At 39.8% G+C, this 24,572-nt stretch overlaps 1 protein-coding gene across 1 annotated transcript in view; it reads left to right on the top strand.

Annotated features, from left to right (window-relative positions):
- The window catches only part of LOC126175112 (uncharacterized), a 115,344-nt gene that overhangs the window by 41,592 nt on the left and 49,180 nt on the right, over positions 1 to 24,572 (top strand). Inside the window, exons 3-4 of the mRNA XM_049921664.1 lie at positions 1,388 to 1,544; positions 11,545 to 11,710. Coding sequence (XP_049777621.1) covers positions 1,388 to 1,544; positions 11,545 to 11,710 — 323 coding nt within the window. The remainder of the gene's footprint in view (positions 1 to 1,387; positions 1,545 to 11,544; positions 11,711 to 24,572) is intronic.

Raw genomic sequence — 24,572 nt, 5'->3', positions numbered from 1 at the left:
GAGGGAATTAGGTGCAGCATTAGACATCATTTCCTTGTGAAGCTAGGTTTTGAAGCAGCAGATATATGATTCCACATGACTGTTGAAGGCATGGTGAAAACTGTGATGCAAATGTGTTGTATCTCACTATGGGCATAAATCTGTTCGAAGCCATGTAAGATAAACACTGTCTGATTATCAGAAACCAAATGCATGGGGTCCCTTCAGGGGTAAAGATTTTTTTCAAGAGCAACTGGAGACACATGGAACATAAAAAGAAAGTGAAAAATATGGCAGCAAAATAAAGTGGATATACTCCCACAGCTCCCCAGTGTCAGGCCAGGAAGAGGACTGCTAAGGAGGGGCAGCTTGATAGTCCCAACAGGCGGAACATTGGCAAGCCAGTTCTGTGATGATGAAGTCAATATTTGGCCAGAGTACTTTTCATTCAAAACAGGTCCCAATGGGCAGCATGCATGAGACACAGCACTTTTGGTTGAAGAGAGAGGAGAATCAGAATGCAGCAGTGGTCCTCTTACAAGACCCCAAAACAGAACCTCTTGGTGTAGGTGTAGTTGATGCCACTGTGGTCTGTAAGGATGCAATTTGGGCTCAGAAAACATGTCCAACCACCTGTGTCATAAAAAGTGAGCGAGACAGCATTGGATTCTTGCAGGCATTAGCCATGACATCACGTGATGTTAAGGGAAAAACTGATTGGTCAAATCCAGATCTGAATCAAGCTGGAAACACACCAATTTAATTGGGTGAAGACTGGTATGGGACCAAGGGAAATCAAACTGCACATCGGTGTTTGCATGTACCATCACTGCTTGGTAATGGATACAATAATGAAAATTAGAAAAGTACAGAAATGGGTGGTCCAATCTGCTAAGCAACGCTGAGGGCCAAGGTTAGTGAGCAACACATGATGCTCCATGGCAAGATGAAATTTCTTTGAAGTGTATAAATGATACCAAGGGCCTCCCACTCTATTTAAAGCCTGAGAAGATTGTTGATAGAAAGTTGGTTCAATGGGTAAGACAGTTCAACTAGGTTTGCAATGAATTTTCCATAATAGCATATGCTTTTAACTCTTTTACATTCATGGGAGACAGCATTTTATTTATTGCTGCAACATAATTACTTGTTCGTTTCAGTCCGCTTCTAAAGAATTTGAATCATAAATATACCAAGATAGGCTTCATGGAAGAACACTTGTGCAGATTGCATTTCAGCCATATTTCAAAATATTGCAATCTGGGATTGGTTCACTAAAGTTTAACTGTGTGTTTAAACAGTTATTAATCAACGGGCAACTGAATATGTCACATAAATTTAATATTGTTATAGTACAGTATGAAATTTTCATCATTGTGATAATGATAGACCAAATGTTTGTGCACAGGTGTAAAAGCTTCCAGACGGCCAAGCGTGGTGAAGTGTGCCGCATCCCGGGCTGTTCCGTGTCCCCAGCAGCTCCAGGCACGCCCACCCCAGTGCGGCTGCCACACTTCCAGCCGGACACATTCCGCAACTTTATGCTATATGTATACACTGGAAAGGTATGTGACTGTTTTCTTTCTCTTCCCGCAGCCCAGTGGTATGCCTATAAATTATGAGTGACATTTGTTGTTGCAAAGTTCATTAAGAAATATATGGAAATATTAGAAAACAATAATTTTTAACTCTTCCGATGACCCTCTCACCCTCTCTCTCTCTCTCTCTCTCTCTCTCTCTCTCTCTCTCTCTCTCTCTCACACACACACACACACACACACACACACACACACACACACACACACACAGATGTGCCAAATTACATCTATACAACATCACTTCCTTTGCAAAGCTTCACTACTCACAGGCCATTTGCCAGGCATTTTTACCAACTTAATGTTTGTACAAATGCTACTAAAAGAAACAACAAAAAAGCAATAGGAGCAATGTTCTTAATTGAAATGAGTCAAGATATATGTGGGAATGTCAATCCACAGTAAAGCATGAACAATTTTAAAGCCACGCACTTTCTAAAATTGCTAGTCAAATACAAACAACACTACAAAGTAGGTACCCACTACACAGAACATGCAACACATTGGCAGGAGAAACAAAGATGTACAGAAATCAGAAAACAAAGGTACCCAAACTTCATTTTTTCAGTGACAGCCTTCGACTAATTGTAATTGTTACATCACACAACCCCTCCCCCCCACCCCCCACCCCTGTCCTGGTCCCCCAAACCTCGTAGAACATAGCTCCTGGGATAAAGGGATGTTTGTGACATACAATCTTGCCTGCCCTTGTGCAGAATAGATATGAAGCAGGCACTGTCACTGTGTGGCAAGGCGCTGTGGACGGACATAAGTTTAAAACGCAGTTCTTGATTTGTTATAATAAGACTGGAGGCTCTCTTGCAGGTGGTCTCATTGGCAGCTGAAAAACTCCAAAGGAAATCTGATGGGCTTGCCATATTTTGGGGTAATGCTTCCCACTCTCAAAGGATGGGTGGTTTGGGCAATACGTGGTATAAGTTGGCGAAACTCTTGTCGACCCCTATTCATTAGTCTGGGTATTCTGGCATTGGCCTCTCAATACATATATTCTTTACTGTCATTTCTTGTTAACAGTATCAGCTTATTCCCAAGAATTAGTCCCTTTCACTCGATTAATACTAGGCAGAAATCCAATCTGCATTTGGATCAGACTTCCTTGACTCTTGTGCAGAAAGATTTGCAGTATACTGCTGCATTCATTTTCAATAAGCTACCACAAGAATTCAAAAATCTTAGCAGTAATCCACACACCTTCAAATCAAAACTGAAGAGCTTCCTCATGGGTTACTCCTTCAGTTCTGTCAAGGAGTTCCTTGGAAAATTAAGCTGATTCCTATGTTATATTGTTGACTGTGTTTACATAAACTTATGGCTTGCCATTTTTTGGGTTCATAAACATTTTATTTTATCTGTTGTTACTTTTATGTTGTAATTTCATGTACTGATGCATTCCATGACCTAGGAGATTTGTTTCTCAATTTGGTCCTACGGAACAAAACATGTAAAATAAAAAATTAAAAAAATTAAAAAATACATTAATTCTGCTACTGAAACACTAATATTGGGTTTGAATGCAGCACTTAGAGCCACCAGTACTAGAGGTAAAGGTGACAACCAAGATGAATCATCATGCATCAGGGCAGATTCTGAAATTGGTGTTAATGTTCCAACATTCCATTACTTGCTGGGTGATAACTGATTGTATGATGATGTGTAAAATCACATAAGTTTACCCATTCGTGGAACAAGGTAGACTCAAACTGACAGCCTTGGTCCATAATTACATCAGCTGGACAGCCAAACAGAGAGATATCCAAGTGATTAGAAAGGTCTGTGTGACTGTTGCCACTGGAAAGTAAATGATGGGCACTGCTTCAACCTAGCAGGTAGACTTATCAATTGCCAAAAGAATATACTTACAGCCTTGAACAGGCATGAAAGGTCTAACCAAGTAAATATGGATATGAAAAAAATGCTGTGTAGGTTTCTTGAAAGAACAATAGATTTTTTGACATGGTGTCCCACCCTGGCCGCCTGGCAAGCCAAACATCTTGCTTGATGCCCGGCCATACAAATCTATCAGTCATCTTTCATATACAGCAGTTGGCTGCAGGTTGAGCAACACCACAAACTAAGTCACAGACTTATATCCAAAAACCAAATGGAACAAAAGGTCATGGTCTGTTTTGAGAAATATTGCACCACACTAGGAAATTGTCCATTTGAAGGTTCTGTAGATGCAATTCCATACTTTGGTTCTTGGTTGGCTCTTGTGGTTCCAGATCAGCGTCTTCTGCCATAAATTTTGGATATCAGTAGTACACTGATTGATAAATTTCAAATGGTGGAATTGTATTTGTGAGAACGAGTCCAGCGGGGTTTTGAAATCAAATGGAACTAGTTTTTGATTAATAAAAACTGTGAAGTGGAATGCTTCCAAATTCAGCCTGAAATGCTGAATGCCTTCATATACTGCTAACAGTTCTTAGTCATATGTGCTCCATTTAGTTCATGACCCTACAATTTGTGGGGAAAGAACCTGAGCAGTTGCCACATACCTCCTATGTGCTGTTGAGGAGCTGCCCCTAGTGCTGTCTGGCTAGCATTGATGACAATAGCCAGGGGTGCAGAAGGGACAGGTTGTGTACTAAACACATGACATCTGTTAAACTGGACTTGGCCCTGTTGAACACCAGTAACGTCTCTGGTGTCCAAGTGACAGGGTGCTGACTCCTTCAAGTTGGCCCTGACAGTATTGCAATGAGCGACGCCTCTAAAGCTGAAGCATGGGGAAGATGGTGTCTGTAGAAGTTTGCCATACCCAGAAAGTGACATAACTGTTGGAAGGTATCTGGAAAAGCAACAGAATGAATTATTTAAATCTATTTAATAAAGGCTCAATGCCAAATGGTTAACCCAATGGCCCAAATATTTCACTTATTTCTGTCTGAGAACATAATTGTCTCTGTTGATCTGTAAACTGTGCTTTGAAAGTCCATCAAAAGTAATTCATTGATGTTTATCATGGTCTGATGGAGATTTTGAGAGAACTAACACACCATTCAAATATGTGAAACAGCAGGGCAGGCCACAAAGCACTTCATTGATGAAACACTGCCATGATTGATATGTGTTTTTTAGACCAAATGGCATTCTGACTAAAAGTTGTGATCACTGCCATTTGCGATGTATCTGCAAGTACCATGGGGCCAGGTGATAAACTTTCTGGAAATCAATGACAATGAATAGCTGAGCATGTGCTATAACTTCCATAAAGTCCTAGAGGTGTGTAATAGCATAACAGCTTGAAGTTATTTGCACATTCAAAGTATGACAGCCCCATAAGGATACCACAAACTGTCTTTCTTCTTTACCAGATGTAGGGGTAACACCCACATGTCTAAACTTCAAATAACACGTGTTTAATAAATCCTCAAATTCTTTCTTCACTGAGTTATACTTTTCAGGTGTCAATCTGTGAGCCCTGAAGATGACCAGCAGTCATGACATAGTTAAGAGAGATGGCTAGTGCTGTGTCCATTCCAGGGGAGGGAGGGGGGGGCATAGGTAGCTGATTCATGTTGGACAAGGACATCCAGGGATGGATGTTTTCATTTAACTTCCACAGTTCAGTCCATGCTTTTTTTTTAGGGCTTCAGTATATTCACCAATTTGAGAACATAACACTTCATTTTCTTTAACTACACTATGTGATAAAAAGTATACGGACACCTCCAAAAACATATGTTTTTCATTAGGTGCTTTGTGCGGCCACCCACTGCCAGGTACTCCATATCGGTGACCTCAGTAGTCATTAGACATTGTGAGACAGCAGAATAGGGCACTCCATGGAACTTTCGGACTTCAAACGTGGTCAAGTGATTTGGTGTTACTTGGGTCATGTATCTGTACACAAGATTTCCAAACTCCTAAACATCCCTAGGTGCACTGTTTCCGATGTGATAGTGAGGTGGAAACATGAAGGGACACGGACAGCACATAAAGGCCAACCTCTTCTGTTGACTGACAGAGACCGCCGACAGTTGAAGAGGGTTGTAATATGTAGTAGGCAGACATCTATCCAGACCATCAGACAGGAATTCCAAACTGCATCAGGATCCACTACAAGTACTCGACAGTTTGGCGGAAGATGAGAAAACTTGGATTTCATGGTCGAGAGGTTGCTCATAAGCCACACATCATGCCAGTAAATAACAAACAATGCCTCGCTTGGTGTAAGGAGTGTAAACACTGGATGTTGTGTGGAGTGATGAACCATGGTACACAATGTGGTGATCCAATGGCAGGGTGTTGGTATGGCAAATGCTCGGTGAACATCATCTGCCAACATGTGTAGTGCCAACAGTAAACTTTGGAGGCACTGGTGTCATGGTGTGGTCATGGTTTTCACGGAGGAGGCTTGCACCCCTTGCTGTTTTGCATGGAACTACCACAGCACAGGCCTACATTGATGTTTTAAGCACCTTCTTGCTTCCCACTGTTGAAGAGCACTACGGGGATGCTGACTGCATCTTTCAACACGATCGAGCACCTGTTCGTAATGAACGGCCTGTAGCAGAGTGGTTACAAAACAATAATATCCCTGTAATGGACTGACCTGCACAGAGTCCTGACCTGAATCCTACAGAACACCTTTGGGATGTTTTGGAACACTGACTTCATGCCAGGCCTCACCGACTGACATCGATACCTCTCCTCAGTGCAACACTCCATGAAGAAAGAGCTGCCAGTCCCCAAGAAACATTGCAGCACCTGATTGAACATGTGCCTGCAAGATTGGAAGCTGTCGTCAAGACTAGGGGTGGGTGAACACCATACTGAATTCCAGCATTACTGATGGAGGGTGCGACGAACTTGTAAGTCATTTACAGCCAGTGTCTGGATAATTTTGATCATACAGTGTATGTATGCTAAGTTTTCAAACAACTCATTGGCAACGCTTGCTATGGTAAGCAATTCGTCTTTCAAAGAATAACATGTGTTGACATGTGAATCCACAAAACGCGATTGGGTTGCTGCCGCACCTAAAACAGAGGTGTGATCCAGTTCATGAAAGTTGTGTGAACAACCTGTATATCTGTAAACAGTCTCACTGTTCAGGCAGAGTTGAGTCTTCCATATGGAAACATCAATACAATAGTAGTGTAGGAAATCAGCTCCAAGAATAGGTTTGGTAGCATCAGCAAATCAGGAAAGTCCACTGCAATTGCTTCTGAAAACTGAAGTTTGCCACATTGATTTGTTTTCCAAAAATATGGATTTTTTTAGTTAGTTGCAGTGAGCCAGCAGGTAACAGAAGATTGCTTTTTCAGTTTCACCGGTGCAATACTCACACCTGATCCTGAGACAATTAAATATATTCACGAAATGCAAGTGTCCTGGACATATAATCAATGTGATGTACCAAAACTGTTAGTAGCAGAGTGTCGATTTGACGTGCAGAGTCAGGTTCCTGATACCAGGAAGGAATTCTTCTTGTTGTGTTTGATTGTCATGAACCAGCTTCAGATAATATGAAACAGGAGATGCTTTATTTGCTATGATGGTGGAGTGTAGGCACTTCATATAGAGCAACCAGTCATGCATATACCCAGCAGCTGTTGTCAGCATGGTAGTTGCAGCAGTCATACAAAAATGGAAATGATACCAATACCAGTTGTGTAACTGCTTGCTAACATCATGCCGAGAACTGCATGGCTGGTATGCTGAGGACTGCTGGGACTCTGAGATGAAACTGCTGCTGGAGAGCACACAAGTTGCACTGGAGTGAGCTGCTTCACTCTAACAGTGTCCACTGTAACTACACTTACAATTCCACTGCCAGTTTGTGGGGTCCCACATTCATTGTCATAATATAACAAAATATTATGCAACTAGTCAGCAAAGATTAACTGGGGATCTGAGTTCACGGAGCTATTTGAAACCAGAGCACTTTTGATAGCAAAAGGCAACTGACTGGATCACACATGTTTTAATGTTGCCTCAGAAACTTCAGATTCAGTCACCAGGAATCTAAGATGCCAACAGAATTCAGAAAGTGATTTATCACAAACAACCTCACTTTTCAAAGCTTGCTGAATTTGAAGATCTGTTTGTTTGTGCACTCGACAGAGCAAGTTGTCCTTAACATGCATATATTTGCACCCAGATGGCATGGTATGAGCAATTTCAGGCAATAACAAAAGAGTTTGAATGTCTAACACACTGATGGTCAGAATGAACTGTAGGTTATCATGATAAATACCATATGCAATAAACAGAGGTTCCAAAAACTGGAAACACAGGTCTTTTTTTTTTTGTGGTGTGTATGGCAGAGTGATGAATTTTCTTCCTGATGCAGAAGATGCAATGCAGCTAACTGACAAATACATATGAGTCAATGTACTGTGCACTTGTCTGATATTTGTTGCCACTAGAGGAATGGGAATCATTTCTTCCAAACTGCACAATGACTGTTCCAGCAAGTCAGCGTCCATAGTAACTTGCCGAGTATCCTCATGTTTAATGTGATTTTGGTCATCCATGGCCTTGTTTGGGGTCACCACTGTGGAAAAGTTGATCCACAGTGAAACTCAGATGATATTACAGCCACACACTTATTTAAATTGCCAGCTGAATCCATGTGACACTACAAACAAGATACTCATTGAACAGAAGATGCGACACACTGGTGGGAAAAACAAAATCATACAGAAATCAGAGTTCAGGAAACAAACATAACCGGTGATCTGTTATTTCAGCTGCATTATCATTATTTTATAGAAATTATTTTTTTCCACACAATTTTGTTATTATTTTACAATGGTTTCTTCTACTTCAAATAAGACTGACATAGGAGTAATTAAGGCTTCCTTCTTTCAGTACTTTGGTTCCAATGGTGAATTTATAAAAACATTCAGAGATATCACCAACCAATGTAAATATCTCGATTGATTTGACATTTAAAAATTATCATTTCTGTATGTTGTTTGGATTTGTGTGTACATATAATGTGAAACATGTAAAACCTTTGTATGATTATGGACTGTTTCTGTTTAATTATTTGTTTCATTTATATATAATGAAATCAAGTTTGAGGTTAATAGGCTATTGTATGACACACCCAATACTCTCAGCGGGATTTTCAGCTAGAGTCCATGGGCAAAGAATAAATAAATAAATCCACAGTTGTTCTCCGCAAACAACCACAGAGTGTGAGGCAGAGGGCACTTTTGATACTATCATGCCCCCACCTTTCCTGTTCTATTCCCGAATAGTACGTGTGACAAACAACTGTCACTAAAGCAAAATATAAACTCTAATTTCTCTTATTTTCCTACAGTGGTCATATTGCAAGATTTATGTTGAATGGAAGCAATACATTGACTTGACTCTTACTGGAATACACAATCACAGACTTTTAAAAGTAAACACATCTGTGATGTAGAGAAACACATTGCTTTTCTTGCAGAGCCTGGTTCTGGAGTTTGATAAAAATCTCTGATACTCTCAAGCTTACTAAATGAACATATAACAAAATGTGATGCCATTCTTTGGATCATGATGATCTTCTCTATTAATCCTATCTCCTGAGAGTCCCAGAATGTTGAGTGATACTCAGGAATTGATTGAACAAGTGTACTGTGACCCATTTCTTTAGTTGATAAATTACCTTTCCTTAAGATCGTTTCAATGGCTGTCCACCATGTATCTGTTTTTACTGCCACTAATTTTATGCTGTCATTCCACTTTAATTGATCCTGGACAGCTACCTTTACATTTTTACAATTATTACTGATCCATTTATTTATCATCAGTTGTGCAATCAAACAGTAATGATACTTTACAAATATTTATACACAATACATTATATTTATTTATGTTTAGGGTAAACTACCAGTTCGTACACTGAGTATCAATCTTCTGCAGGTCCTCCTGCATTTTGCTACAATTTGCTGGTAATGTAGCTTTCCTATATACAACAGCATCATCTGTGAACAGTCTCACAGAACATACAACATTATTCACCAGGTTATTTATAAATATCATGAACAGTAATTACTTGATAACATTTCCAAAGTTAATTTTACATCTGACAGTTTTTCCCTGTTAAGAATGATATCTTGAGTTCTGTCTGTCAGGGGGTTCTGAATGAAGTCACAAAGCTGGTATGATATTCTGTAAGCTTGTATTTTGTTCACTGAGTTAACAGTGTGGAAATATTTCAGTTGACAGAGAACATGACCTCAAACTGTGCACCATTATCTATGTCCTCCAGAATCTCATGGATCAACTCAGCAAGCATAGTTCAAGAAGATCTGTATTTTCTCAATTCATGTTAATTTATATGGATACCCTCATTCTCGAAAAAGATCAGTAATAATTAGTAGAGCTGAACCACTTTAATTGCAGTGAACACAAATCAACAATGTGCTTTGAGAAACAATGCTCTCATCATTAGATGAGATGATGAGAGCATTGTCTCCCAAAAGAAATTTTTTATTTGTGTTCAGTACAATGAAAGTGGCTCACTTCTACCAACTATTATTGATAAAATTATACAAACTGCTACCTCTTATCTGAAAAATGCATAATATTAAATTCAAAAAGATCACAACTTGTAACATGTTTGATAATTCTTCACAGTGGACTGACATCAACAGTATGGGTCTCTAATTATATGCGTCAGACTGACAACCCCTTTTTAAACAGAAATGACTTGTGCTTTTTGAACTCATTCTTTGACATTTTATGTATTGTGATGAAAATTAAAATGAGGAAGTTATATGTCTAATGGAAACTCTTGTGCATTTTAATACAAACATATTTATACCAGAAATACTCATTAATCATCAGCACTGTGTGCAAAATTCTATTGGATCTGAATAACATGCTAAAAGTCAGTCACCTCATAGAATAACTAATCAAGAACTTAATTCAACACTTCTTGTACTTAGAAGTGTCTCTCATTATTCAGCTTGAAAACCACAGTGCTAGGTGTTTTTTTTTTTTTTTTTTTTTTTTTTTTTTTGCGTACTTTCACATGCTGTTGTTTTGACCGAGGTTATGCAGGTAAAGCAAATGACAAATGACATATCATTCAGAAAAAGGGAGCAATAAGAATACTTAATAAGTACGTAAACATCCTGAAGAGGCCAAGATCTTTGGATTCTTACACTTATTTCCTAGGACATTTATTTGTTGCCGATAGTAAACATTCATTTCAGTTGTACAGAGATACTCACAACTGTAATAAAAGACAGAGAAATAATTGCTCTGTGGATTTTACTTCCTTGTCTAGCTTTACAAGTGGGATTATAGGTCTTCAACAAGCCCCTACCAAACACACAGCAAGAAACTGAGGAACCCTGTAAATTCAAAAGACTCACTCCTTCTTCAAATTACCTCATGTGTAGACTCAGAAAGTGAAGATGCTTGTTAGCTGCTTGACAAGTGGTGATAATCACTATAAATAAGGGTATCTATTGTTATAGCACAGTCTATCAAGTTACACGATTTTGTAAATGTCTCCATGGCATCTCCTCAGTGTTGCCAAATTGTATAGATGGCTATTGTTTCCACCTGCAGCCATTAGCACTTTTTAGTTAAAAATTCGCAACAGTGCTGCCAGCTGTCAGAGATTAACTTACATGTCTTCACTATAGTAATGTATAAAAGGTTTACATTGACTTGCTTCATATCCCTGTAGATTCTCCTTCATGATGGGCTCTACAGAACACAATGAAAACAATTGAATTACTTGTTCATGGATGTTTTATTGTTGGAGATAACTGACTGCATTTTTTATTACTTTCCTTTTTATAAAAACTACATTACTACATTGCACTGTAATGGATTACATACTAAGCTATATTGACGTATAATGTTAAACTGAAAAGTTACCTAATTGATAATAACTGCTCTTTTCCTTAACTAGTGGAATAGTTGTTAATTATTTGAGTTCTCTGGGCCATAAGTGATGGATTAAATTAAAAATATGTAATTGCAGATCATACTACAGGACAGTGGTGTGTTTGAGATGTTGACCTTAGCACAAGAATTAGGAGTAGAAGAACTGAAGAAAACTTGTGAAGATCATGTAACATCAACATTGTCAGTCCTGAATGCATGCACATTTTTGGCCGCTGCTATGGAAATACAGGACCAGGCAGCAGGTAATTCATTTATTTCTAGTTTGCTCCTGATTATAGATATATATTTTCATTTATTAGTAGTGAAGACTAAAGCTCCTGAATTGTAGCTGGCACCAAATGGTAAGTAAATATATATTTTGCTCTTTATTTGGTTAAATATAATGTTTGTGATTCATCAACATCAATTGAAATACTTCACATGAAATGTTTGATGATTTTTCATTTTTTTAGTGTAACTATAATTTTCCTTTTATATAGCAATGACTAGTCTGAGGGGACACAAATTTCTTCCATGTCTCATATCGTAGCATTATTAACTGTTATTAACAAAGAGATTCCACACACACAGATAATATGAATGTCTCTTACATAATGTGATGAGCTATATTCCCTGAGTTTCAATTGATAAATGCAAAACTCTGATCAACAAACTCGGTTCAGCTTATTGTCTTCTTAAAAAAAAATTTCAATGTCTGGATCTTCTACATCTACACTCTGCAAACCACTGTATGGTGCATGGCAGAAGGTGCCTTCTGCTACTACTAGTCATATCCTCTCCTATTCCACTGGCAAATAAACTGAGGGAAAAAAGTTTGTCTAAAAGACTTTGCACGAGCCCTAATTCCCTGCAGCTAATAATCTTCATGGTCCTTACACAAAATGTATGTTTGAGGTGAAAGAATTGTTATGTAGTCGGGCTCAAATGCCAGTTCTCTAAATTTGCACAACAGTGCCTTGTGGAAAGTGCATTGTCTTCCCTCCAGCGATTCTAATTTGAGTTTACAAAGCATCTCCATAATACTTGCACGCTGATCAATCCTAATAGTAAAAAATCTAGCAGCCCACATCCGAATTGCTTTGATGTCTTTCTGTAATTCAGCATGATGGGGATCCCAAATGCTTGAACAGTACTCAAGAATGGATCTTGCTAGTGTTCTTTATGCCATCCCCTTTATGGATGGGCTGCACTTTCCAAAATTTTCCCAACAAAATAAAGTCAAAAATTTACCTCCCCTCCCACCAACCTGATGTGCTAATTCCATTGTATATCACTTTGGAATGTTATGCCTGTATATTTAATCAATGTGACTATGTCAAGCTGCACCCTGCTAATGCTATATTCAAACACTACAGGACACTTTTTTTCCTACTCATCTGCATTAACTTACATTTTGTTATATTCAGAGCAAACTGCCATTCATCACACCAAGGAAATTTTGTCCAAGTAATCTTGTATATTCCTACAGTCACCCAATGACAACACCTTCCCCTGCACCACAGTGCCATCAACAAACAGCTGTAAATTGCTGTGCACCCTGTTCATCAGGTCATTTATGTACATAGAGAATAAAAGCAGTCCTGTTGCATTTTCCGGGGGGGTCGCTCCTGGTGGTACCCTTGTTTCTGATGAAAACTTGTCAGTAAGGGCCACATACTGGGTCGTCTTACTTAAAAGTCTTCAAGTCACTCACATATCTGGGAACCTAGACCATACGCTCAGACCTTCATCAACAATCTGCTGTGAGGCACCATATCAAATGCTTTCTAGAAATCTAGGAATATGGAATCAATCTGTTGTCCTCCAACAGTGGTTTGTAGGATATCATGTGAGAAAAGGGCAAGCTGAGTTTCACATAAGTGATGCTTTCTAAATCCGTGCTGATTCATGGGCAGAGGCTATTTTGTCTCAAGGAAATTTATTATATTCAAACTCGGAATATGTTCAGGAATTCTGCACCAAATTGATGTTAACAATATTGATATATAATTATGTGGGTCCATTCTTTTACCCTTCTTATAGAAAGGAGACACCTGCACTTCTTTCCACTCACTTGAGTCTTTTTTGGTGGGCGAGAGATTCGTGATAAATGCAGGCTAAGTAAGGGGCCAACACCGTAGAGTACTCTCTGTTAAACTGAACTGGGATTCCATCTGGAGCCAGCAACTTATTCATTTTCAACTCTTTCACTTGCTTCTCCATGCCCCACATGCCATTTCTCATAAAACTACTAGCTTTCATTTCAGAGTTTCACTCATTCTTCTTAGGCAATGTAGTTACAGCCAATAATTATGTATTTTACAAAAAATTAACAAAAAAGTATGAGTACTGGGCATCAGAGTAAGTTCCTTCAAAAATGTATGAAATCTTATTGTAACTTAATAGTGCATTTACTCTGTAATATTGTATGTGGCAAAAACATGAATGCAAATTCCAGATGAACCATGGCCACAATACAAACTGTATTGGAAAAAAATCAGTGTAGGCTCTGTCCTTCTCTTTAGTGCAAAAATTATCATCCTTTACCCTGGTGTAAAATTTTTTCACCACATACGCTGAAAATATTTGGAATCTCTAGACATTCAAGACTATATTGAAAGGAAAGCTCAATCAAGAAAACTGATAAATTAAGAGACATAATTGCTGGCCAGTACTTACCTTCAGACGGTATATTATATAGTACTGTCAATAGACATGTACAAAAGAAAAAGTGATGACACCATTCTATCTTTCGGAACTGTTACATCCTTGCTCAGAGATATCCTGTCCCAATCCTTCTCAAAGACCAGTGTCCCAGAGTTTAAATCCTAGACATGAAGACCGGATCCACCTGTTAACTACTATTGTGGTTTGTACTGAAGTTACATAACCTGCAGTTTGCCACAAACTGATGTTAATTACTAGAAGCACTACCACTAAAGCTTTCCTGGAAAGTAAGTGTATGTAAACACAAAATTTTTGAGATATTTAATGGGCTTCTACAAGTTTTGGCTCATTTACATAATATTCTTATTGCTTTACCATTGTAGATTTCCCATCCACCTGCTTAGCTGAGTGGTAATGTGTTTGCCTACCAAACAGCAGGCCCGGGTTCGATTCCCAGCCAGGTTGGAGATTTTCTCCACTCATGGACTGAGTGATATGTTGTCCTCATCATCATTTCATCATCACCAACACGAAAATCATCCAATGTGGAATTACCTGAAATTTGACTTGCAACTTGGCAACCGAACTTCCTCGGTTGGAACCTCGTGGCCATCAATGCCTCATGACCATTTCATTTCATTTTGTAGATTTCCTGAGAAATAACTCTAGGACAACTGAGACCTTTAAAAGGCCTCTTCAACTATTACCTGAACTCTGTCCAGTATGGCTGAGTCTGAATTCTTAATTAATGTGTGTGTGTCATTAGGAAATAGTACAACTTTGAACAGTGATTTCATAGTCACTGGAAGGCTGTTTGCATAGGGGGAGAACAGATGCACATCCAGTAGTAAACTTTGTGAATTTCATATTTTATGTTCTCCCATTCTGAGTTTAACATTATTCCTGTGTAAAAGTATGTCAATGTGATCCTCTACCTTTTCTTATAAAGTTTATGCTCCAACCATGCTAAAAGATGGCACCAATTTCCCAAGAAGAAATTCTACTGGCAGCTTTCCTTTTTATATCACTGTGTGAAATAGAAGCTGTTTATGTAAATGTTGTAAACAACAGTGTAATGACAGTTTGTTACAAATACATAGCACAGAGTTACCTGTACTTTTTAACAGCTACTTCTCTTTTGATAATGTATACCATGATTAATTCCACATATCTGAATGTTGTCTTTCATGGTGTAATCAGTGGAACAAAATGATTGAACGAACGAGTCTACATCTACATCTACATCTACATCCATACTCCGCAAGCCACCTGACGGTGTGTGGCGGAGGGTACCTTCATTACCTCTATCGGTTCTCCCTTCTATTCCAGTCTCTTATTGTTCGTGGAAAGAAGGATTGTCGGTATGCCTCTGTGTGGGCTCTAATCTCTCTGATTTTATCCTCATGGTCTCTTCGCGAGATATACGTAGGAGGGAGCAATATACTGCTTGACTCTTCGGTGAAGGTATGTTCTCGAAACTTTGACAAAAGCCCGTACCGAGCTACTGAGCGTCTCTCCTGCAGAGTCTTCCACTGGAGTTTATCTATCATCTCCGTAACGCTTTCATGATTACTAAATGATCCTGTAACGAAGCGCGCTGCTCTCCGTTGGATCTTCTCTATGTCTTGTATCAACCCTATCTGGTACGGATCCCACACTGCTGAGCAGTATTCAAGCAGTGGGCGAACAAGCGTACTGTAACCTACTTCCTTTGTTTTCGGATTGCATTTCCTTAGGATTCTTCCAATGAATCTCAGTCTGGCATCTGCTTTACCGACAATCAACATTATATGATCATTCCATTTTAAATCACTCCTAATGCGTACTCCCAGATAATTTATGGTATTAACTGCTTCCAGTTGCTGACCTGCTATTTTGTAGCTAAATGATAAAGGATCTATCTTTCTGTGTATTCGCAGCACATTACACTTGTCTACATTGAGATTCAGTTGCCATTCCCTGCACCATGCGTCAATTCGCTGCAGATCCTCCTGCATTTCAGTACAATTTTCCATTGTTACAACCTCTCGATACACCACAGCATCATCCGCAAAAAGCCTCAGTGAACTTCCGATGTCATCCACCAGGTCATTTATGTATATTGTGAATAGCAACGGTCCTATGACACTCCCCTGCGGCACACCTGAAATTACTCTTACTTCGGAAGACTTCTCTCCATTGAGAATAACATGCTGCGTCCTGTTATCTAGGAACTCCTCAATCCAATCACACAATTGGTCTGATAGTCCATATGCTCTTACTTTGTTCAATAAACGACTGTGGGGAACTGTATCGAACGCCTTGCGGAAGTCAAGAAACACGGCATCTACCTGTGAACCCGTGTCTATGGCCCTCTGAGTCTCGTGGACGAATAGCGCGAGCTGGGTTTCACATGACCGTCTTTTTCGAAACCCATGCTGATTCCTACAGAGTAGATTTCTAGTCTCCAGAAAAGTCATTATACTCGAACACAATACGTGTTCCAAAATTCTACAACTGATCGACGTTAGAGATATAGGTCTATAGTTCTGCACATCTGTTCGACATCCCTTCTTGAAAACGGGGATGACCTGTGCCCTTTTCCAATCCTTTGGAACGCTACTCTCTTCTAGAGACCTACGGTACACCGCTGCAAGAAGGGGGGCAAGTTCCTTCGCGTACTCTGTGTAAAATTGAACTGGTATCCCCTCAGGTCCAGAGGCCTTTCCTCTTTTGAGCGATTTTAATTGTTTCTCTATCCCTCTGTCGTCTATTTCGATATGTACCATTTTGTCATCTGTGCGACAATCTAGAGAAGGAACTACAGTGCAATCTTCCTCTGTGAAACAACTTTGGAAAAAGACATTTAGTATTTCGGCCTTTAGTCTGTCATCCTCTGTTTCAGTACCATTTTGGTCACAGAGTGTCTGGACATTTTGTTTTGATCCACCTACCGCTTTGACATAAGACCAAAATTTCTTAGGATTTTCTGCCAAGTCAGTACATAGAACTTTACTTTCGAATTCATTGAACGCCTCTCGCATAGCTCTCTTCACACTACATTTCGCTTCGCGTAATTTTTGTTTGTCTGCAAGGCTTTGGCTATGTTTATGTTTGCTGTGAAGTTCCCTTTGCTTCCGCAGCAGTTTTCTAACTCGGTTGTTGAACCACGGTGGCTCTTTTCCATCTCTTACGATCTTGCTTGGCACATACTCATCTAACGCATATTGTACGATGGTTTTGAACTTTGTCCACTGATCCTCAACACTATCAGTACTTGAGACAAAACTTTTGTGTTGAGCCAACAGGTACTCTGAAATCTGCTTTTTGTCACTTTTTCTAAACAGAAAAATCTTCCTACCCTTTTTAATATTCCTACTTACGGCTGAAATCATCGATGCCGTAACCGCTTTATGATCACTGATTCCCTGTTTTGCGTTAACTTTTTCAAATAGTTCGGGTCTGTTTGTCACCAGAAGGTCTAATATGTTATCGCCACGAGTCGGTTCTCTGTTTAACTGCTCAAGGTAGTTTTCAGATAAAGCACTTAAAAAAATTTCACTGGATTCTTTGTCCCTGCCACCCGTTATGAACGTCTGAGTCTCCCAGTCTATATCCGGCAAATTAAAATCTCCACCCAGAACTATAACATGGTGGGGAAATCTACTCGAAATATTTTCCAAATTATCCTTCAGGTGCTCAGCCACAACAGCTGCTGAGCCAGGGGGCCTATAGAGACATCCAATTACCATGTCTGAGCCTGCTTTAACCGCGACCTTCACCCAAATCATTTCACATTTCGGATCTCCGTCAATTTCCTTCGATACTATTGCACTTCTTACCGCTATAAACACGCCTCCCCCTTCACTGTTCAGCCTGTCTCTGCGGTATACATTCCAATCTGAGTTTAGGATTTCGTTACTGTTTACGTCTGGTTTCAGCCAACTTTCTGTCCCTAGTACTATATGGGCGTTGTGATCGTTTATTAATGAGAGCAGTTCTGGGACCTTTCTATAGATGCTCCTGCAGTTTACTATTAGCACATTAATATTGTTATTCCCTGTTGCATTTTGCCTACTCCTATCTTGCCGCGTCTCAGGAGGCGTCTTGTCGGGCCTAGGGAGGGGATTCTCTAACCTAAAAAACCCCCATGTGCACTCCACACGTACTCCGCTACCCTTGTAGCCGCTTCCGGCGTGTAGTGCACGCCTAACCTATTCAGGGGGACCCTACATTTCTCCACCCGATAGCGGAGGTCGAGAAATTTGCACCCCAGATCTCCGCAGAATCGTCTGAGCCTCTGGTTTAAGCCTTCCACTCGGCTCCAAACCAGAGGATCGCGATCGGTTCTGGGAACGATACTACAAATAGTTAGCTCTGATTCCACCCCGCGAGCGAGGCTTTCCGTCTTCACCAATTCCGCCAACCGCCTGTACGAACTGAGGATGACCTCTGAACCCAGACGGCAGGAGTCATTGGTGCCGACATGAGCAACAATTTGCAGTCGGGTGCACCCAGTGCTCTCTATCGCCGCCGGTAGGGCCTCCTCCACATCTCGGATGAGACCCCCCGGCAAGCAGACAGAGTGAACACTGGCCTTCTTCCCCAACCTTCTCGCTATTTCCCTAAGGGGCTCCATCACCCGCCTAACGTTGGAGCTCCCAATAACTAAATCAATAACTAAATCAATGAGATTCTCTAGGCGAACGTCTTCCTTGATGTGTCATATGACTTGGAGACTAAATGCGTCTATGAATCATTTATTTTTTCTTATTAAAATACATCTAGATGTACTCTCACATCATTTTACACTAAAGAGCAAAGAAACTGGTACACCTGCCTAATATTGTGTAGAGCCCCTGCAAGCACGCAGAAGTGCTGCAACACAATGTGGCATGGACTCGACTAATGCCTGAAGTATTGCTTAAGGGAATTGACACCATGAATCCTGCAGGCCAGTCCATAAATCAATAAGAGTATCAAGGAGTGGAGATCTCTTTCTGAACAGCACGTTGCAAAATATCCGACAGATGTTCAATAATGTTCATGTCTGGGGAGTTTGGTGGCCAGCAGAAGTGCTTAAACTCAGAAGAATGTTCTTGGAGCCACACTGTAGCAATTCTGGACGTGTGGGGTGTTGCATTGTTCTGCTGGAACTACCCAAGTTTGTCATAATGCACAATGGACATGTGTGGATGCAAATCAGACAGGATGCTTACATATGTGTCACCTGTCAGAGTCACACCTAGACATATCAGGGGTCCCATATCACTCCAGCTGCACATGCCCCACAACATCACAGAGCCTCCATCAGTTTAAACAGTCCCCTGCTGACATGCAGTGTCCATGTATTCATGAGGATGTCTCCACACCAATCCACTTGATACAATCTGAAATGAGACTCGTCTGACCAGGTAATATGTTTCCAGTCATCAACAGTCCAATGTGAGTGTTGATGGGCCCAAGTGAGGCATAAAGCTTCTTGTCATGCAGTCATCAACGGTACACGAGTGGGTCTTCGGCTCTGAAAGCCCATTTCAATGATGTTTCATTGAATGGTTTGCACGCTGAATGATTCTCTTGAGTAGTCATTGGTACCGTTCTAGCATGACGTTTTTCCAGCCGCAGTGATGTCAGAGTTTTGGGTTTTACCATATTCCTGACATTCACAGTACACCCGTGAAATGGTTGTATGAAAATAGTCAGCCTTTCAGGCATTTTGCAAATAGTTTGTAAGATAACATAGCAATACACCCAGAACAATTTTAATGGAATTTACAGCAACTGTAGAAACCTACATATTTATATAATTCATGTTTTGTATTAACACCTAATCAGGTAACCTTAGGTCTGAAAATAAGAAACTCCTGTGACAGGCTATCAACAGAAGACAACAGGAGACTGATATGACAATTCCACAAGAAAAATTAGCACAACTTTGCATTGTAGTTCACAGCACTTATGTTGTGGCAACTTTAGGAGATGGGCTAAAAGTCAAGTCTTCCAGATCAGCGACAATATCCAGGAGATGCTGCAAGTCTGATAGCTTCAGTCTAGACATCTCCATTAGTTTCAGTGCTTTGGAGGCAATGGACAAAATTATTCACACGGTTCAACAAGTTCATAAGCAGCTGGAGAATACAGGGTGTAATGTGCAAACCAAGGCTAGAAATAAATGAGCGTGAGGACATCAACCACTGAGGTCGAGATGAACAAGTTAAATCAAATGCTAAGAATACCGTATGTGTGTAATGTCTTTTCTTTCATCTTGTCTTTGTAGAGTGCTAACTATGTTGATGTAGGGTGTTATGAGTTGCATAATTATTTATGTTAATAAAATGGTTACATTTTGTGGCATCAGTAAGAACATCTTATGCTGCCTATACACTGTCATGGATGAAACCACACTAGCGACCCATGAGGAACATGCAATATCTACGGATTTAGGAAATGCAGGGCACTTTCTTCCCACCAAACAATTAAAATTGTGAACAACCAGTGTATCCGGACCTTTTGCCTATACTGATTGACCTTTTAGTGGATTTTGTGGTGCAACAAACAGTATGGTATGGAACAATACAAGTAAAACGCTACGCCTGAAAGTGATTTCAACCCTCCTTCTACTCATGTACAAGAGCATGTGGATCATATGTATCACAATTCTCTGTTTTCTTCTGTGGATCTTATAAGCTTCTTTCTGACAGGAGCAAGAGCAACTGATATCAACAGATGTTACTAGACCTACATCATATTTTTGTGCCCAAGTCCACCATTGTGTTTATTTACCTCCTGATATGAAGTGTGCTTTCGTGCTGGTTATCGAAGCATCAAATCTGATTCTGCCACTTTGTGGAACCCAGATGGCTGGGTCACACATGAAGCTATCTACTGCATCATGATGAATCAATGGCATTGTGTTCAACAAAACCCTCAGAATAAGTCATTTAGTGCCATACTGAACATCTCCAGTGATGTCCACACTGTGCAGCATGTGTTACCTTAACTGCCACAGTTTCTTCATCCCATCACCATATGCCTTTTGCAGGTCTGAGGTGGCTGGGTTGCCTTATTGCAAAGGTTAAGCAAATCACCTGAACAACAAATCCACCAGACAATTTTCTCGGAGCAGTTGAGTGGACTACTCCTCACAGATTTGGTTCCATGTATGAGCCTAGTGGATCTGAAGTTAATACCAAACAATACATTAAGGACCATAGGGCTGAGTAAATTGCCTCATGTTATTCAAGTGTTCTTATGACGAATGAAGGGCTCACACATGAGGCCACACTACAAATTGCTGATTGTGTTTTTGCATTACAAGATGAATGCTCTTCTTGTTGCCCAGCAGCCACTAACAGACCAACCCATGACAGCAATATGTGATGCTCAGTAAAAAAGCTGCGCTGAACATATCTAGTGATTCATGATGCACCCCCACAGGACAAATCCTCCCAACTCCTGAGACGCAATGCAGTCAGCTGACAATAACAGACCAGCCAACACTGCATGCTATTCAGAATTCAGAGTTTAACAGCAACTGACAGAGTGTGTTGGTGCTGGTTCCATGCATGTTTCGGTGCTGCTGTGCTCAAGTGCACCTCCTCATGTGAGCACTGAAATGTACTTGCTATCTCTGATAGATGCCAGAGGTCATGGAATTAAGAAAGTATGTCACAGCACTATATATGTACACCAAATTAGTTTGCTAAACACATCCCCACACACCATGGCTGCCTACATTCTTGACATGGGTACCAACCAAAGTTTCTAGTTGACTCAGGTTCCAAGATAAACATGATCTCGGGCACAGCTGCTATCCTCACACTTCAGCACCCTTGGTACAGCATACAGCTATGAATGTTCACATGTAATGATGTATAGTTCCACTACTCGCACTGTTGACTTAGGCATGGCAAGGAAAAACATTTACATGGACTTTTATGTTAGGTAACCTCAACAAATGTGTTAGAAGCTGACTTTTTGCATCACTATCACTAAGGCCCTGATCTAAGAGAGGAACTACTTTTCAACAGAGTGACTGATACTTGCATTCAAGGTATGGTCAGAGGACCTCCAGTTTCTGTTGTTCCAGAGCACACAGGATCCTTAACATCAGAAGATGAACTTCCTACAGTTGAAATGCTCACCAGGCAAACAGCCAACCATGATGACTTAGTTGTACATAGACACCGACAGTAAGCACACAGCACACTCCAAATAGCCAAGATAGATGACAAAGATATTAGACATGCCTAATGTTCTTAGTATTCGATTTAACTTGTTCATACTGATGTCAGCTATTGATGTTGCCACAAGGGTCTTTTCACTAGGTAGTAGTTGTGGGAGCACAATGTTAGAACTGGTTTGTAGATGTTTTGGTGGTAACTACCAAGTGATAAAATGATTTCAAAATAAGTGTGGAGCTCAGTGAAGTCACCTAGACTTTAGGTTTTTTGGGGAGATTTTTGGGAATGATGAACTTGTAATTACAGTTGGGGATGCAGACAACAGTTTGGACAAAACCTCAGTTACATAGTCAAAGATTATTTAAGATAAGTCTCATTTATTGTTCCATCTTCAGTGGGGCGGGGTTTGTCATCGTTGTTGTTCATTCATACTGTCTCACCTTAATTGTCCACCTACCTCAGTACGGCTTCCTTATGACGTCCCTTCACTCTGCAGTAGTACATACTCACTAGGCCGTGTAGAGCAGCATTGATGAAACCACGACCCAATACCTACCACACACAAGCCGCGTAACTCAAGTTGCGAATCAGTTCCTGTAAATTCATTTTAAGAAATTTCGGGTGGTGGGAAAATGCAGTTTACCTGCAGTAAGCCTTCACAAATTCTAGTAAACTGGTTTTTATTCTTAAGGAAGCACATTAATTTGCTATCAAGTCTGAATTTACCATTTTTACTGCTCTATCATTCCAAGTTCACAGTCAATATACCAAAATTTCACATGGAAAAGCAGCCAGAATATCTACCAGTCCGACCTGATTAATGTTCACTACTACTGTAGCGAGTTGAAACTTCGGTCATATCAGTTGTCTTCAAAGTTAGAAGTGCTCGCCTAAATATTCCATAAAATACTCGGAACATGCCACACAGAATTTCACTAAGACCGAAATATCACACACTCATAATACATCAATTAATTAATCAAACTGTCCTCAAAATGTTCATAACTTAAACAGCCTAAGTCACAACACTTCCTAACAGCAATGAACTCAACAGTTCTTTATTTTATATGTTATTTTCTCAGTGACATTTAGCATGATGTTACACATAGGAAGGTTGGCAAGCGACTCCCTCGATGCCACCCCACTCTCTGCCTATCTAACTTTCTGTGTGCAGGAACGGTTTAATTCTGATTGTCTAATGGTCTGAATGACCACTCAGAATGATCCTTCGAGATCATTCTTGTGGCAAAACTTGCCTGAGCCAATCACTAATCATAAAATCATTTACATCATTCCAATGCCATTTTCTAATATAATATTTAATAAAATACACTGCAATACAAAATAATCTTTAATTAATTTAGAAACTTATTCCACTTCTAAGTTTTATTCTGGCTGCTCTCTTACAAAAGCAAGCACGCTTCAACATACGTCATCAGCATCATGGTTGCACCACAATTTTCCCACGATTCAGTTTCATAAGTTTTTACATAAAATAGTATTAAGTTTTTTCATATGTCCCACAGACACTCTCTCATTCATTCTCATGTATACACACAACAAAATAATAAGCAGGTAATAATTTTGAATGATTTTTTTACACTATGAAATGCAGAGTAATTAAAGTTTTGAAAATAAAATTCCAGTTAAGTGATTTTATACACTGAGCACTCTGGTTATAACTTTAGATGATGATAAAAGACAAACTGCTATTGTTCCTAACTGAGTTTTGAAACATAAGTGTCGGTTTAATGACTTTTAAGTAATTTTCTCAATTTCAGTAACTGAAACAGATAAAAATCTGAGATTTTAACAGGTTCTTCTACTTAATAACAAAAGATGGTATACAAAGTTTGAGCAAAATCGGATGATAATTACTATGGTTTATTTAGATTCATAGGGGATATGAATTTACGTTCCTACTAGATGTTACTGAAGACCATTCTCATGGCCGATAGTGTCAGCTCCGCTGTCAGTCATGGCAGAGAAACAATCCTGCAGCCACCGTGATAAGTGGCTGCGTGCTATACTGTACTGAATGTTATTCCATAATAACTTGCTACGTTACAATCTCAGTTGCACATTTTTAATTATATTATATGTATCAACCACACAGGTTCATCTTCAGATCTAAGTAGTTGCACCAGCAACCTGTCTTGTCCACTCAGAATCACATGTGCTTGACATGTGATTCTGAGAAGACAAAACAGCTTGCTTATGCAACTAGTTAGATCTGAAGATGATTCTGAATGATAAAAACATGGAACCTAATTAAAGATGTGCAACTGAGACA

This window comes from Schistocerca cancellata, chromosome 3, assembly GCF_023864275.1.
Source record: "Schistocerca cancellata isolate TAMUIC-IGC-003103 chromosome 3, iqSchCanc2.1, whole genome shotgun sequence".
Lineage (NCBI taxonomy): Eukaryota > Metazoa > Arthropoda > Insecta > Orthoptera > Acrididae > Schistocerca > Schistocerca cancellata.
This window is presented reverse-complemented; position numbering and strand designations above follow the sequence as displayed.